The sequence below is a fragment of the Thamnophis sirtalis genome, unplaced genomic scaffold (genome assembly GCF_051295495.1).
Source record: "Thamnophis sirtalis isolate CommonGarterSnake01/CBP01778 unplaced genomic scaffold, rThaSir2_p1.2 scaffold_4, whole genome shotgun sequence".
In the NCBI taxonomy this organism is placed as follows: domain Eukaryota; kingdom Metazoa; phylum Chordata; class Lepidosauria; order Squamata; family Natricidae; genus Thamnophis; species Thamnophis sirtalis.
In genome coordinates this window covers 26316818-26331437 of record NW_028261384.1, presented here as the reverse complement: position 1 = coordinate 26331437, position 14620 = coordinate 26316818, and the positions used below count along the sequence as shown (strand labels likewise).

General features: G+C 38.5%; 1 protein-coding gene across 2 annotated transcripts in view; it reads left to right on the top strand.

The window, feature by feature from the left end:
• The first annotated feature begins 3946 nt into the window (after nucleotides 1-3946).
• Nucleotides 3947-14620, top strand: part of MINDY3 (MINDY lysine 48 deubiquitinase 3) — a 28767-nt gene continuing 18093 nt past the window's right edge. The window contains exons 1-5 of one of the 2 annotated variants that reach the window (XM_014052187.2): nucleotides 3947-4071; nucleotides 4515-4646; nucleotides 9265-9344; nucleotides 10358-10415; nucleotides 11874-12047. In XM_014052187.2, the coding sequence (XP_013907662.2) occupies nucleotides 4556-4646; nucleotides 9265-9344; nucleotides 10358-10415; nucleotides 11874-12047 (403 nt within the window). In that variant the 5' untranslated portion in view covers nucleotides 3947-4071; nucleotides 4515-4555. Of the gene's footprint in view, nucleotides 4076-4514; nucleotides 4647-9264; nucleotides 9345-10357; nucleotides 10416-11873; nucleotides 12048-14620 lie in introns of both variants that reach the window. The other variant, XM_014052185.2, reaches the window with a different exon arrangement.

Sequence of the window (14620 nt, the reverse complement as noted above, 5' to 3'; positions counted from 1 at the left end):
ATCATATTCAGGGCAGAATTGTTCCAGAATATAAGGCTGGGATGACGAATCTACAGCACGCATGCTACTTGTGGCACGCAAACCACTGTCTGCGGGCATGACAGCTGTACCCCCGCCCAGCTCCACTGTGCATGCGCCTCCCACTGACCAGCTGATCCTCGGTCTCTGCTGCACATATGCAGGGGTGGGAGTGCATGCACGGGGGGGGTGTTTGCATTGAATTTTGGGGCCTCACGCCACACACCACCCACACCCCATTTTGGACTTGGAAAGCCTCCTGCACCAACCTGGAAGCTAAAAATGGGTGAGAAGGGGAGGGGCGCATGCAAGGGGGAACCTGGGAAGAGTTATGCATTCATGTACAGGAGGGTCATGCATGCATGGAGAGAAACACATTGCATTATGGCTGCAAGCGCACGGAACTCACATGCTTTCGGCACATGACGACAAAAAGGTTAGCCATCACTATATATAAGTTAATAATCAATAGATATAAACTGTAAAGAAACAGGTTTTGGTTGGACATCAAGAAAGGGGTCAATGGTAAAAGATATTCAACATTGGCACAGCTTAGACCTGGAAGGTAGTAAATATGACTGGGATATTTAAACAGAGTCTGAATGATATTCTGTCAAAGGTGTTAATAATGAATGCTTTAGTAATGAATACATTACAGAAAAATGTGAGGGACTTTTGCACTTGGTAGCAGTTTGGAAATGACCTTCCAAAGATCTTTGAACCTTTATACTACAAAGTAAAATATGGAAGACCTCTCTCCAAATGCCATATAAATTTGAATTTAAAAAGCCTTCAAGACATTCAGAGCTAAAACCTCTAAACTCTTACTACTTCTTGATCTCAAAATTGCACTAGAAACCTAGGGACAACTACTGGAAGGCTTGCAAATTATATCATCCAAAGTCATTTTTTTGGCCTTCATCTAAGTCTGAAATCAAACAGATAATCTGTTTCCATTAAGGTAGTTTAATCTTACTGAATACCCCATCTTCCTTGGGGTATTCCCCATTGGACAATAATTTTGAGACACAGATTCAAAGAGAATCTCATAAAGAGGCTGCAGCCACAGCTCATTCAAGGATGCCATAACATAACCCACTGCCAGAGTGAGGCATTGGAAGTGTTAATACCATTTTATAATGCCTTGGTAAGGCCACACTTGTAATACTGCATCCAGTTATGGTCACTATAGGTTTGACATCCCTGCTCTAGAAAGAGTGCAGACAAGAGAAACAAAGATGATTAGGAGACTGGAGGCTAAAACATATAAAGAATGGTTGCTGTAATCATGTATGTCTGGTTTGATGAAAAGAAGGACTAGGAGTGACATGATAGCAGTGCCCCAATAATTAAGGGGTTACAACAACGAAGAGGGAGTCAAGCTATTCTCCAAAGCACCTGAGTAGAAATGAATGGAAACTAATTAAGGAGAGAAGCAACTTAGAACTAAGGAGAAATTTCCTGACAATTAGAACAATTAATCAGTGGAACAATTTGCCTCCAGAAGTTCTGAATGCCTCAACACTGCAAGTCTTTAAGAAGATGTTGGATAGCCATTTGTCTGGTGTAGGGTTTCCTGCCTGAGCAGGGAGTTGGACTAGAAGACCTCCAAGGTCCCCACCAACTCTGTTATTCTTTTCTTTTAAGTTTTTAAGAAGAGATTGGACAACTATTTGTCTGAAATGGAATAAGGTTTCCTGTCTGAGCAGGGTGTTAGACTAGATACAGCAGTCGCCAACCAATGGTTTGTGGATCACTAGCAGTCCATGGCAAGATTTTGTTGGTTTGCATAAAAATTATTTGCATTTTTATATTGCACTAAATACAATTGATCTTTTTCTAAATTCATATTAATGGTCCGTGGGATTTAAAATTATGAATTTAGTGGTCCCTGAGGTTTTAAAAGCTGGCGACCCTTGGACTAGAAGTCCTCCAAGGTCCCTTCCAACCCTGTTATTCAATTCTAAACTTCTAAAATCCACCTCATTATGCAAGGAGCCAGGAGGAGTATGGGCGAAGGCCATAGATAAGAGGGAGGTCATACCAGAAAGCATTGCATTAATTTTTTTCTGTGTCTAAAAGCCATTCCAGATAACACAGCAAGATGTCTGTCACCCATTCGACTCCATGAGGATTCAAGACCTTGGTAAATCTGAGCAAATGTATGAGCAAAGGTCTTTGCAAAAAAAAAAAAAAAAAAACCAGTAACAAGTCTGTTCTTAGTTCCCTTACAAAGAAGTCAAGCTAAGCAAAGTTTTTGGCTAACATTCCTCCAATGCAGTGAGGAACAATAAAAAAAAAACCAATGCTTTACCTTTAAGTAAAATCTAAAACTAATCAAGGAGAGAAGCAACTTAGAACTAAGGAGAAATTTCCTGACAGAATAATTAATCAGTGGAATAACTTGCCTCCAAAAGTTGTGGATGCTCCAACACTGGAAGTTTTTAAGAAGATATTGGATAATCATTTGTCTGAAGTGGTGTAGGCTTTCCTGCCTAAGCAGGGGGTTGGATTAAGAAGATCTCTAAGATACATTCCAACTCTGCTATTCTATTCTAAAATGATCTTATTGCCAAGGTCTATGTTTGAAGCCATATCCAGGCTTACTCAAGTCTAATTTTTCTTGAGGTATCTTGAGATTTCATCTCCAGAAAACCCACAGAAAATCATACCAGCATCAACAGAAAGGGGAGAGGGAAAGGAAGGGAAGGGGAAAGGGAGGGAGGAAGAGAGAGGGAAAGGGAGGTAAGAAGAAATCCTACTGAGAGCCCAGGTTCATTCCTGACAGATAAAATCAACTCAGGGATAGTCAACCTTTTTATACCTACCGCCCACTTTTGTATCTCTGTTAGTAGTAAAGTTTTCTAACCTTTACAGGTTTCACAGTAATTGTGATTTTATGAAAACCTAATGAAAATGTTTTTAAATAATGCTATGCCATTTTTTTTTAAAGTCAATTAAATTTTAAAAAAGGAAAATGCTTCAGTATGGGACAAAACCCCTACTGTCCACCATGAAAGCACAACGCCCACTAGTGGGCAATAGGGACCAGGTTGACTACCACCTGTACTAGGTAATCAACAGAGTTGCCAGCCAATCTCTGGAAAAGTCCACAAGAAAGCTTCAACAACCCTCCTGATTCCTCAATATGCCCAAGCGGTTGCTCATAATGAATCCTGCAACCCTGCAGAGATTAATACAATTGTTTTAAAACTAAATTCATTGCAGCATATTGCCTTTTCACAAGATCTACCTTAAATATTTTTTAAATAATTAACAATTAAACCCTGGAGTGTTTGGTTTTGTTTTGTTGGGACATCAGGTTAATCATTTTCTACTGGCCTCAATCTGTCGTGTTCTTCTTATCTAGAGAAGAAAAAAAGCTTCCCTTAGCATTAAAGAATTTAAGTTAGAACTAATTTATAAAATTCAGGATTCTTATTGGTTTTTCCTGAGAGAGATTAAAAGTTTTGTTATGTGTTCTTTTTTTTAGGGTCTCGCATTTGCTTCTTCCGTCCTTCCTTTTGCAATCTTTTCAAGGAAAATCAAAGGACCTCGAAAGACTGTTCTTGTGAAAAGTCCTATAATCCATTTGTACGTCATTACATTTAAAAAAAACCCTCAAACTGCAATAAGAGCCGGATAAGATTTTATTTTTTTCCATCCACCTGTGTCCTTCTATTTTTTTTCCTTTAATTGTCGCTCGCCGCCCACTCCAGCTGGTTCTCTCGCCCACTTCCCATCCGTGATTGGCTGGTCTCCACGCTCGTCACGCAAAACCCTCCAATCGGATCCTACCCGGTCCGGTTCTTAATTGGCGCGTGTACGGAGTTTCTTCCCCGCCTCGCTCTGATAGAGTTCGAATCCAGGAGCCTAAGAGGGCGGGGGGAAGGGGGATTCACGAAACCCGCTTCTGATTCGACCGCGCGCTTGCTCGTCACAGGCTGCTTCAATAAGAAGCGCCCGTACTTCGCCAGCCTTCCATTCAATCTTCGCAGCGAGCCTGAGGGAAAGAGTGAATTGGTCCTAAGTGAGGAGACGCGGACCGCACAGGTGGGTAAGTGCCGAAGGATGGGGAATTACCACAGAGGCACCTCTGAGGCGGGGAAAGGTGGGAGCAGCTGCGGCGGCCAGGGACGGGTTAAAGGAGGGTGGAATAAGCTCCTTTCCCCCCGAGTGAGCGCTGGGATGGCAGGGAGGCTGCAATGTTGAATGTTTGAAGAGGTCTCGGTGCGGAGAGAGGCCGCTGCCGATTTTGGCCTTCCACCGCTGGGAAGGTGATGGTGGAGAGGGGGTTAGGAGGAGAGGGACGCCTCCGAGGCCGGGTCTCCTCCGGGGCATCGCTTTACCGCTTCTTATTCCTCCTTAGGCCCGGCAGCCCGGAAGGAGCCGCCTCTCTCTCGACGCCCGCCGAAGACTCACCTGTGCCCGCCGGTGTTCGCCTCCTCCCGGTCTGCCTGTCTTTTAACTGCCGCCTCCGTGTGGTTTCCTTTTAGGTTTCGTCTCGGGAGAGCCGTCCGGACAGTGAATCGCCTCCATGGCTGATCTAGAGCAGATGATCCCCTTGGTGTGGGGCAAGAAGACCTCCCAGGGCCTGGCAGATAGCATCTTTTGCCGCTGGACACAAGGTATTGTGGTGCATTGTGGTATACTGTAGTACACAAGGTATACTTCACTTTATCCTCCTCCTTTTTTGGCTACCGAGCCTGTACTCAGGTCTCCCTGACACTGTCCTCTTCCCCACCCACCCCTCCTCAGTTTCTTCTGCGAAAAATCATCTTTCAAAAAGTCTCTCCATCCCATTTATGTTTTTGGTTTATCTTCAACTCAGGATTTCTTACACTAACCTTCCTCTTTAGTGTCTCCCAGGGTAACTTTATAGTATTAAAAAAAGAACACAACACTGGTCCTATCAATTAATTCAGTGTGAAGGTGAAGAAAATTGATGCTTATTACGCAGCCAACTTTATTTTTCTTACTCTTCCATCCTCCATTTCTGAATTTTGGTATTGTCTTCTCTTTTACATTTCTTATGATTATTTTGTCCTTTCCAGGACCTTTTTTCAGAGCGGGTAAAAAGTAGGCAAATATAACAGGAGTGTAATTGAAATGATTAATGGAGATATTTTTTTCTCCCTCCCTTTTATTGGAATTGGGATGTTTGGTTAGATCATAGAGTTAGGAAACTTTGTTTAGGCGTCAAAAAAAAAGTTGTATTTACACAAGGTAGTTATATTCTTGCTTTAGAAGATCTGAAGCAGATCATTTCCCCACTATTCCTTTGCTTCTGTCTTTACACAGGGAGTAATTGTTTTCTCAGCAATGTTAAATAATGCAGCTGATTTCACATAGTTAATTCTTAACATCTGGATTTGTTTCTGTTACAAGCATGAATTAAAGGTCTTTGACTCTTGCAATGGTCAATCTAATAATTTCTCATTCTTCTGCTAGGGTTCTTCAGTGTATTCCTGCATACAAAAGTTAGTTTTCTATGTCCTTTATAGAAGTGTATGTGTGAGTTTGTGTAAAACTTTGTTATGAATTGCTGGGTATGTTCTCAGTTGTGGAATTTGGTTTAACAGGTATCCTACAAATCATCTACTTTCTACTTTTTCAGTTTAATAAAAAAAATCAAACCTCTGACTGGGTTCATTTAGCATAAATCAGAATGGTTTATCTTATTAATGGCTAAATATATGAATATAGACGTGATTTATAAAGTATGGTTCATTAACTATGCTTCATAAACATGCTGAGTGATCATAAACTAAGCAACGTGAGAATCCTAGTAACCAGTATTCTGTTTTGTTTAGTCAAAGGGTTACAGTATATATACAGTCCCTTTTTTGTCTAGTAATTAAGATATGTTGATATCTAGAGGCATAGCATAGGTAATTTAAATGTTTTCTCTTTTGAAAAGTATTGTGGTTTTGAGAAATCTATTGGGGAGGATAGTGCATATTTATTCCCATTGAGGTGATTTGGCCATTTGGATTCAATTGGCAGCACTATTATAATGTCCAGCCTGAAACACTATGAGCCATGCAAATCCTTTCATGTTTCAATATAACAATACAGGTGGCCCTCAAGCTATGGCAGCAGTTTAATCTGGTATTGCTATTGCTAAGTAATGTAGTTGTAAAGTATAGTATCACATGACTTCAATTAGTGAAGACAATCTTAGCAGTCCCAGGTACTGTGTAACCACAAAATGTGTGAGTGTTAAGTAGTAAGCAGCAGGAGTCCCGAATAAGGAGTGTGAAGGTACCGGGGGAGGGGGGGGCTGGCACAGATTGTGCATCAGTTAGGGTGGACTTGAAAGCCTTGCCATATACAAGCACAGGAAAACCAGGGCTGGATGGTGCAGCATGAGCACATGAAGGCCAGAAGGATTTAGCAGAATAACCTGTGACTTTCTCTGGCAGCTGCTGCACTGACCAGCAAGAAAGCTGTTAAATAGCAATCATGTGACTACAGGACATTGCATTAGATAAAAAAAATACTTGTGGTTCAAGGTTGAATGGTTGGCAACAGTTGTAAGTACCACTTATTTGATGCGACCATAACTTCAAAGAGATATTGAATGAGTAATTGGTGGTGAAGACTTATCTGTGTTAATTCTTTGTCCAAAGTGGAAGGTTGCCCTAATTGAGATGAGACTATGTCTCTTATTTAAGTAAGAACAGTTTGTTATTTATTGTGCTTTGTGAAGTCTGCAATAGGTTGCATACTGATGGTACTAAAGTTTTTACCATTTATTCAGCGACCATTTGAAATTATGGTAGCACTGAACAAAGTTACAACTGTTGCAATGGCCTCATAGTTACATGATTAAAATTTGGCAGACCCCTGTACTTAGGAGTGCGAAAGCACTTCAGCTTCCTCCACTCCCAATCTCCGTCCTTTTGGCTATTCCATATTCACTGGCTCTGCCAGTCTTCCCACCCTCTAGGGGGAAAGTAAACGCTGAACTGCTGAGCCATACATTGCTTGGCACTTTGCAAAGTAGTTGCTAGACATGCCAGGCCCTTTTCCAAGGTTGATTCTATCCTGTCAAGTCATACTAGTAACCAGTACAGTGACTTAGGGACTACATAGAAGCTCTAATAAAGAGTTGACTCTGTCACTCATGCCCTGCCTTGCAATCCACAGGACCCATAATTGGCATGGGTCAAGCCTGCAAACAATAGCATTCAAACTTAAGAAGATACATCACAATATATTGTCTCACTACAGTGGGCTCTGCCCAATTGGTACGATCCTGTGCACATATCAGTATTCTTTCAGGTAGTATAATAAAATATGAGCTTGATTGCCTGTGGACACATCAATTTATTTATATGCAAAACCTGGAAAAAGTGTCACTTATGTGGAACTTGATGTTCCGCATAAGTGATACTTGTCATACCTGCTGAATTAGTGTATTCAGATTTGTCAATATGATCCTATGTTTGCAGAACATTCTTGAAACTTTCCTTGTGTTATCCTTGCAAAATATCTGTATTTTGTAAAATATATAGCTCTAAAATATCTGCATAATATTGAAATTGTTAAAGTAGTTTGTCTCATACTTTGGCTTTCAATTAACTTACGGAAAAGATATAGAATAGTGATAAATTTTATCTTTCAATTCAAATAGTACATCTCTGTGGATTGGGAATGGCCTTCAAAGTACAAGAGTATTAAATGCACTGGTAATCCTTAGTTTACAATGGTATTTGAAACCAGAATTTCCACCATTAAGAAATGTGGTCTCCTGACCCGTTTGTGTCAGAGACACCTTTTAATGTGCTTCTGGGCTGAAAGGATTAGCCGGTGACATCAATGTTGCCTGGGAGACCCTGTCTCCCATGTGGGCTCCTTTCATGTCACCTTCAAGGAACTAGAACAAATGATGGGAGCTCACTCTGCCACCAAGCAGCACCCAGGTCTCGAACACGGGCTTGCTAAATTTCAACCCACAGTGCTAACTAGGTGGGCCACTGCATTCCTTAGCAGTGTGGTCACAAAGTGCAACATTACTTTGATTGAATCGTTTAGGGACCACAATCCCAGTAATCCTCACTGCTGTTGTTAGAAATTTGGAGCCAGGATCTCTTTCCAACTTCCTGCAACTTCCAACAAGGAAAGTCAGTGGGGAATCAGACAGGAAGTGAGGTCTTAGGCTTGGGTGGCTGCTGCCAGGGTCAGAAGTATGGCACTAGTGACTTCCCCAATCCAGTAAAAATCTGCAATCTCCCCAGCTCAGTGGTACAGTGTTACAACCACCACAGCTCATCAATGTGCAGTTAGCCCAGTGCAGTGCAAAACTCTAGCTGCCCCAGCCATTGGCCTGCAACAGCCACAGCAGCATGAATCCTACATTGTTGGCACCTAGCTGCTCCGAGTCAGCAGCATGGTGCAAAGCTGTCCCCATGAAGCTGTAACTGCCCTCTGCCCTGCATTCTGCTGCCCCATCTGTCCTTCACTGTCGTCTTACTTTCGCTGTTGTTGAAACATGCCCTAGTCCTTCTCAAGGCAGTTGCTGGCCAGACAAGGTTTTCTTCCCAAGGTCTCGCAAGATATCTACCGTACTGACCTGGGGAAGAATGCATTGTCCTGGCAGCGGTTGCTTTACAAGGGCAAGGCTGGGTGTGCTTTGTCATCAGTGGGAGCAAGAAGACGGAGAAGGTCAGAGTCTGGGGAGTGCAGTGGACAAAAAGGAAGACATGGGGAGTGGGGGTTCATGATATGCAACCTGCAGTTGTAAATGTACAGCCATAACTATGAGTGCCAATCATTCAAAATTATCATAATTTCAAATTGTTGCCAAAGGTTGCTTTGCAAGGACTACTTGTAAAATGGAGCCAAGAATTATACATGCTATTCTTATTTAAATGAAATTTGTGAACTGTTGAAAACTGTACTATTTTGGGTAGCTGTTTAAAGAGACTGAACACATTCTGCTTAAATATTTTATTTTATTTATTTATATTATTTTATCTCCTTAAATCAACATAGTCCAGCAATGATTTCTTGGTATACTGCAGAATACAGCTAGAAAAACCTTGATCTTTATTTCAGAGAGATATAGAAATATAGATAGCAAATGAAAAAGAATGTCATCGGCTACAGCACTTACAGATAAGGTTGAGACTTGGAATGTTGAGGAACACGAGTTTGATAAGGAATACGTTATCAAAAATATGCTAAAGTTTATTAATGAACTTTTTTTCTTGGAAATAGCTAATTTTTTCTTTTCCGCAGGATTTGTGTTCAGTGACTCCGAATCTACTGCATTAGAACAATTTGAAGGAGGCCCTTGTGCTGTAATTGCACCAGTTCAGGTAATAATGCTAACATCTGAGTAAACAAACCTGAAAAATATATTTCATTACTGATATTTGGCTTATTCGATAATTTAAATCACTTAGAATAAACAACTGTGGCATGCTGCATAGGTAATACTGAATTTAAAACATAGTACAGGTACCTCAATTTACAATTGTTCATTTAGTAACTGTTCAAAGTTACAGTGGCACTGAAAAAAGATGATAATTTTTCACACTTATGACCCTTGCAGCATCTCCATGATCACATAATTAAAATTTAAATGATTGGAAACTGGTTCATATATTTATGATTATTGCAGTATCCTGTGGTCATGTGATTATCTTTTGCTACATTCTGACAAGCAAAGTCAATGGGGAAGCCAGATTCACTTGACAACCATGTTAATAAGAAATACAGTGATTCACTTAACAACGGTGGCAGGAAAGGTCATAAAATGAGGCAAAACTCATTTAACAACTGTTTCACTTAGCAACAGAAGATTTGGGGTTCAGTTGTCATAAATCAAGCACTACCTGTATTTTGAGATATTGAAGTCTGTAATATTCATTTAATATGACATTCATTTAATACTACAACTACCAATTTTTAAGTGAAATAAAAATATACATTTTAAGAATCCAATGTTCTTCAAGTTTCAGCAATACTTGATTTCAAATAAAGGTAACTTGTGTTTCTGAATAGGATCTACAATCCCTTACTTGACATGAAATGCTTCCTATTTTTTAGAATAGCATGTGTGACAAAAGGGATTACACTTTGTACAGGATCTTGTTAGATTTGTAGTGATATTTTCAGGTAATGTAATTGTTCAAGACATGGAATGTAATTGTTCAAGACATGGAACTAAATTCTATATAGGCATAAGGGGAAAGGACATCAGTATTGGGGAATATTTATAAATCTGTCCCCCCCCCAATATTAAACCAATATTGAAAATGAAAACTCTTTGCACCACTGAAGATCAAACAATACATTTCTGATATGTCAATATTGTCTTTAATATAAGGCACTCCTTCTGAAGAAGCTATTTACTTGTGAGAAATCTACCTGGAGAGAGTGTCAAGGTAACTATGAACTTACATCTACAAGAGGGTTATAATGCCAAATTTGAAAAATGATATATGCTAAACCAAACAATAGTTATTATTTATAGTCAGTGTTTCTTAATCTGCATATTTCAGAGAAGATTATGCATTTGCTGATGATTTTAAAAATAGAATTGTAACATTGAACTTAAAAATAGAATTTAGGCTTATAAGTCTAACAGGAAACCCAATCCTGCAGAATGAATCAACATACAAATTAAGCAAGCAGCAGTAATTTATAATATATACTTCTTTCTAACTTGCACGCTAGGACTTATTGACTACTATGTTCAGAAGGGGAAAAAAACACCTGGCTATTTATTTGTTTCTTGCCTTTATTATTTTTACAAACAACTCAAGACATCAAACATATCTTGCATATCTTTCTCCTCCTATTTTCCCACAACAATAACAACCCTGTCGGACGGTTTGGGCTGAGAGGACTGTCTAACAACAAACTCATCCTCCTTTTCTTTGGCATTGTTGAAGGAATGGAAGAGATGCGGCTACTTTCTGATTTAAACTCTATATTGGATCCAGCTGGCTAATCTAAACTTTGCCTTTATTGACACATTCAAAAATAGTGAAGTATTGCTTGCCTTTAATTTATTCCAGGATGTCTTATTCTAACTCACAAATATCAAACTCGATCACATCACGTGATGTATCATGACGTATTGTGACATTTTTTGCCTTTGCAGAGCTGCCGTGGGCGTGGCCCGTGTGTGACGCATCTGGCCCATGGGCCACCAGTTTGTTTATAAATATAAATATAAATATAAATATATATATACATATATATATATACATACATACATACAAACATTATATATATATATATATATATATATATATATATATATATATATATATATATATATATATATATATATATATATATATATATATATATATATATATATATATATATATATATATATGAAAGATATACTAACTACAGTTAGGATCAGTCTAACCAAATCAGTATATCCATACTTATTTAACCTAATTGCCTTTCTTCTTGACTATACTTGATAAGGATGAAATAGAGGGGGATGCAAGAGTTCAAGGTATGCCAAGGTTTATTCCTATTTCTCTGAACTAGATTTGTATCAAATGAGCCAACATGAGTAGTGTAACTGAAGGAGAGAATGAGCCAGGCAAAGGCAAAACAGTTAATTCCAAAATACTTTCTTGTCGTGTCCAATATTTTAAATAATTTAGAAATCTGATCTGACAAAAGTATTGGATAGTTCCCAGGAAATTGATGAAATCCAAATCCAAAGTCATTGATTGTCAGTTCTTTTCTTAAATTGCCTTAAACCTGCTGGGATTTGAGGAAGACTCAGTATTAGATTGTATAAAGAATATTGCTACATGTTTTGCATGCAAGTTCCTGGTCAAATCTTTTGTCTGTTCTGACTTTGAATATTTCAGAAGAAGAGCAGAAAAATATCCTTTGTCATGCATTATGTGAAATTTTGGAAATGACTTGCTCTGATCAATCAGAGTCCTACTCTTTGGCAACATGGCAAAGAGGAAACCCTGTGGAAGATACTTCTAATATTTCTGAAAGTTCAGCAGAGTCAAGCAATCAAGAGGAACAATCATGTAAGATATTTTGTGTAATATGAGTCAGAATACTTTGTGCTTTTTATACAAAATGTATTTATTAAGATATAGAATTATTTAATATGATTCTACAGATCATTTTGTCCTCTGTTCCTAATTTTCATTACACCTCGTAGTCTAAGTTTGATAGACGTACAGTAGTTTAGAAATATTTTAAGCCTAGGCTACAATATTTATATTGTTGATATTCTGACTGAATCTGATTGGGTCCAAATAAGTCAGGTAACTCATTACTGCATAAACTTTTTTTTTGAGAATCAAGATAATCTACAGATAGCAAATGTGATCTTGAAGGATATATCCTCCTCTCTTTCTTAAACACACTCAATGATCTTTTCTAATATTAGAATATGCTTGATATGCAATGTTCATAACCTAATACGTTAATAATATATCAGTAAAATATAAATGTGGATACAGATATAATTTTAAATTAAGCACTCAAAAGTAAAGCTTCATTGAAGAAATGATGGGGGTTGATTCACAGAAAGTGTTTCTTCTACTTGCTCTTAATCCTTCCTGCAATGGGAAGGAATCCATTCATTTCATTCAGTAGATCCAAGTTCTTGTACAGTCCTGGTATAAAATCAATCTATTAGCAGACAGTACCAATAATGGACAATAAAACTGTAGGTCAGTTTGTTCTATAATGCAATAATATTTAATATGGAGACGTTTAGAAAAATCCCTCTGGTCTAATTAATGATACTTTGAAGTTCTTACTGAAATATTTTCAAATAAGCAAATAAAGTTTGTATTTTTACATAAATAAAAATACATTGAAAAATTAATCTTTACTAGTTAAAATATATTTTAATGTAAAATATGTTACATTATAATATTGTTTACATTCTTCTTGACTTACACCTAATAGTACAGTTGATGCTGTAATTCTTTTAAAAATATTATTTATAGTAACTTTTTGGAGCCATGGTGACACAGTGGTTAGGACACAGTTTTGCAGGCTAATTCAGCTCACTGCCTGGAATTCAATCCTCACCAGCTCAAGGTTACCTCAACCTGTCGTCCAAGGACAGTAAAATAAGGAGCCAGATTGTTGGGACAAATTTAAACCTCTTAGAGAAGGCTGTAAAGCATTATGAAGTGTTATATAAGTCTAAGTGCTATTGTTATTTTGATTTAAGCTTTTTGTTGCTTTTGTTTTCTAAAGCCATATTAGTTATTGTCTCAATACCTAATTGGAAGTTTATAAACATTTCAAGCTGAAATATTTCAACCTTAGACAACGCATTCCAAACCCTAATCATAAGCACTCTGATCAATTAAATATAGAGAAGCATGTTTCAAAAGTGGGCCACTTCCAGTAAATTCAGAATGAGAAACTTCAGTTTAAATTCATTCCAGTTTTGAAATATTTTTCATATATCCAGTTCCTATTTGGTATGATTGTAATATTTACTGGCTAAATTGTCGTACTTCCTATTTGTTTATTTTTTATTTTGTTTTAGCCTAATGGAAGAACTAAATATGTTTCCACCTGTACAACGGTATCAAAAATAAAACTTTTGGTTACCGTATATACTCAAGTATAAGCAGAGTTTTTCAGCCCACTTTTTGGGCTGAAAAAAGCCGCCTCGGTTTATACTCGAGTCAGTGAAAAATTTGCCCGAAATGGAGGAGAAAAAGGGGCGGGGCCATGCCGCTGGGTGACGCTCGTGAATGGCCCGGCGCCCCTGTGAGTTTCCCCTCCCTCTGTGTCAGTTTGCCGCGCAGAGCGCACCGCACCATCCCCCCTCCTCACGTTCTAATGTAATGCAGGGCTGTCTTACGATTCCCCTTCCTCCCCCTCCTGCCGCTCTGCAACGATGTCCCACCTCCTCCTTGTTATGGCAAGCAGCCACATAGTGATGTCCCACCTCCTCTGGTACAGTGATCCAATGATAGGAATCACTGTGCCATGTGTCATAGGAGGCGGGACATCGCTCCCGCGCATCATCATCACAGCGGGACATCAGCATCATGAGGTGAGTGAAGTATTTCATTGAATACACCGGTATTGTGTGATAATAATTTGTTATCCAGAGCAAATTTTTACAATGGCTACTGTATATTTAATGGGCACAGGCAGGCTGTATATGTTATTCAATGGGCAATGGCATTATTGGTATCTATTTTTATTTTTGAAATTTACCGGTAGCTGCTGCATTTCCCACCCTAGGCTTATACTCGAGTCAATAACTTTTCCAGTTTTTTGTGGTAAAATTAGGTGCCTCGGCTTATATTCGGGTCGGCCTATACTCGAGTATATAGGTGGAATGTTTTCAGAGTAGTCGCTGCTGTGGAAAAATTCCCACAGTAGTGTCCTTTAATTTTTTCATCCAAAACTTAGTTGAATATCGTCATTAATATATCATTAATACTTGTGCAGTCCATGTAATTTGTTTTCCAGTAAAATATTTATTATCCTTTTAAGCCTACGGAAATGTATATTTTGGTGAAATACATGAATGAATATGAAACATATATTCTTATTTTCAAGTGATTGATTCATGAAGAGCGCTAACCATTTTATAGTGAAGGAATAATGTTTG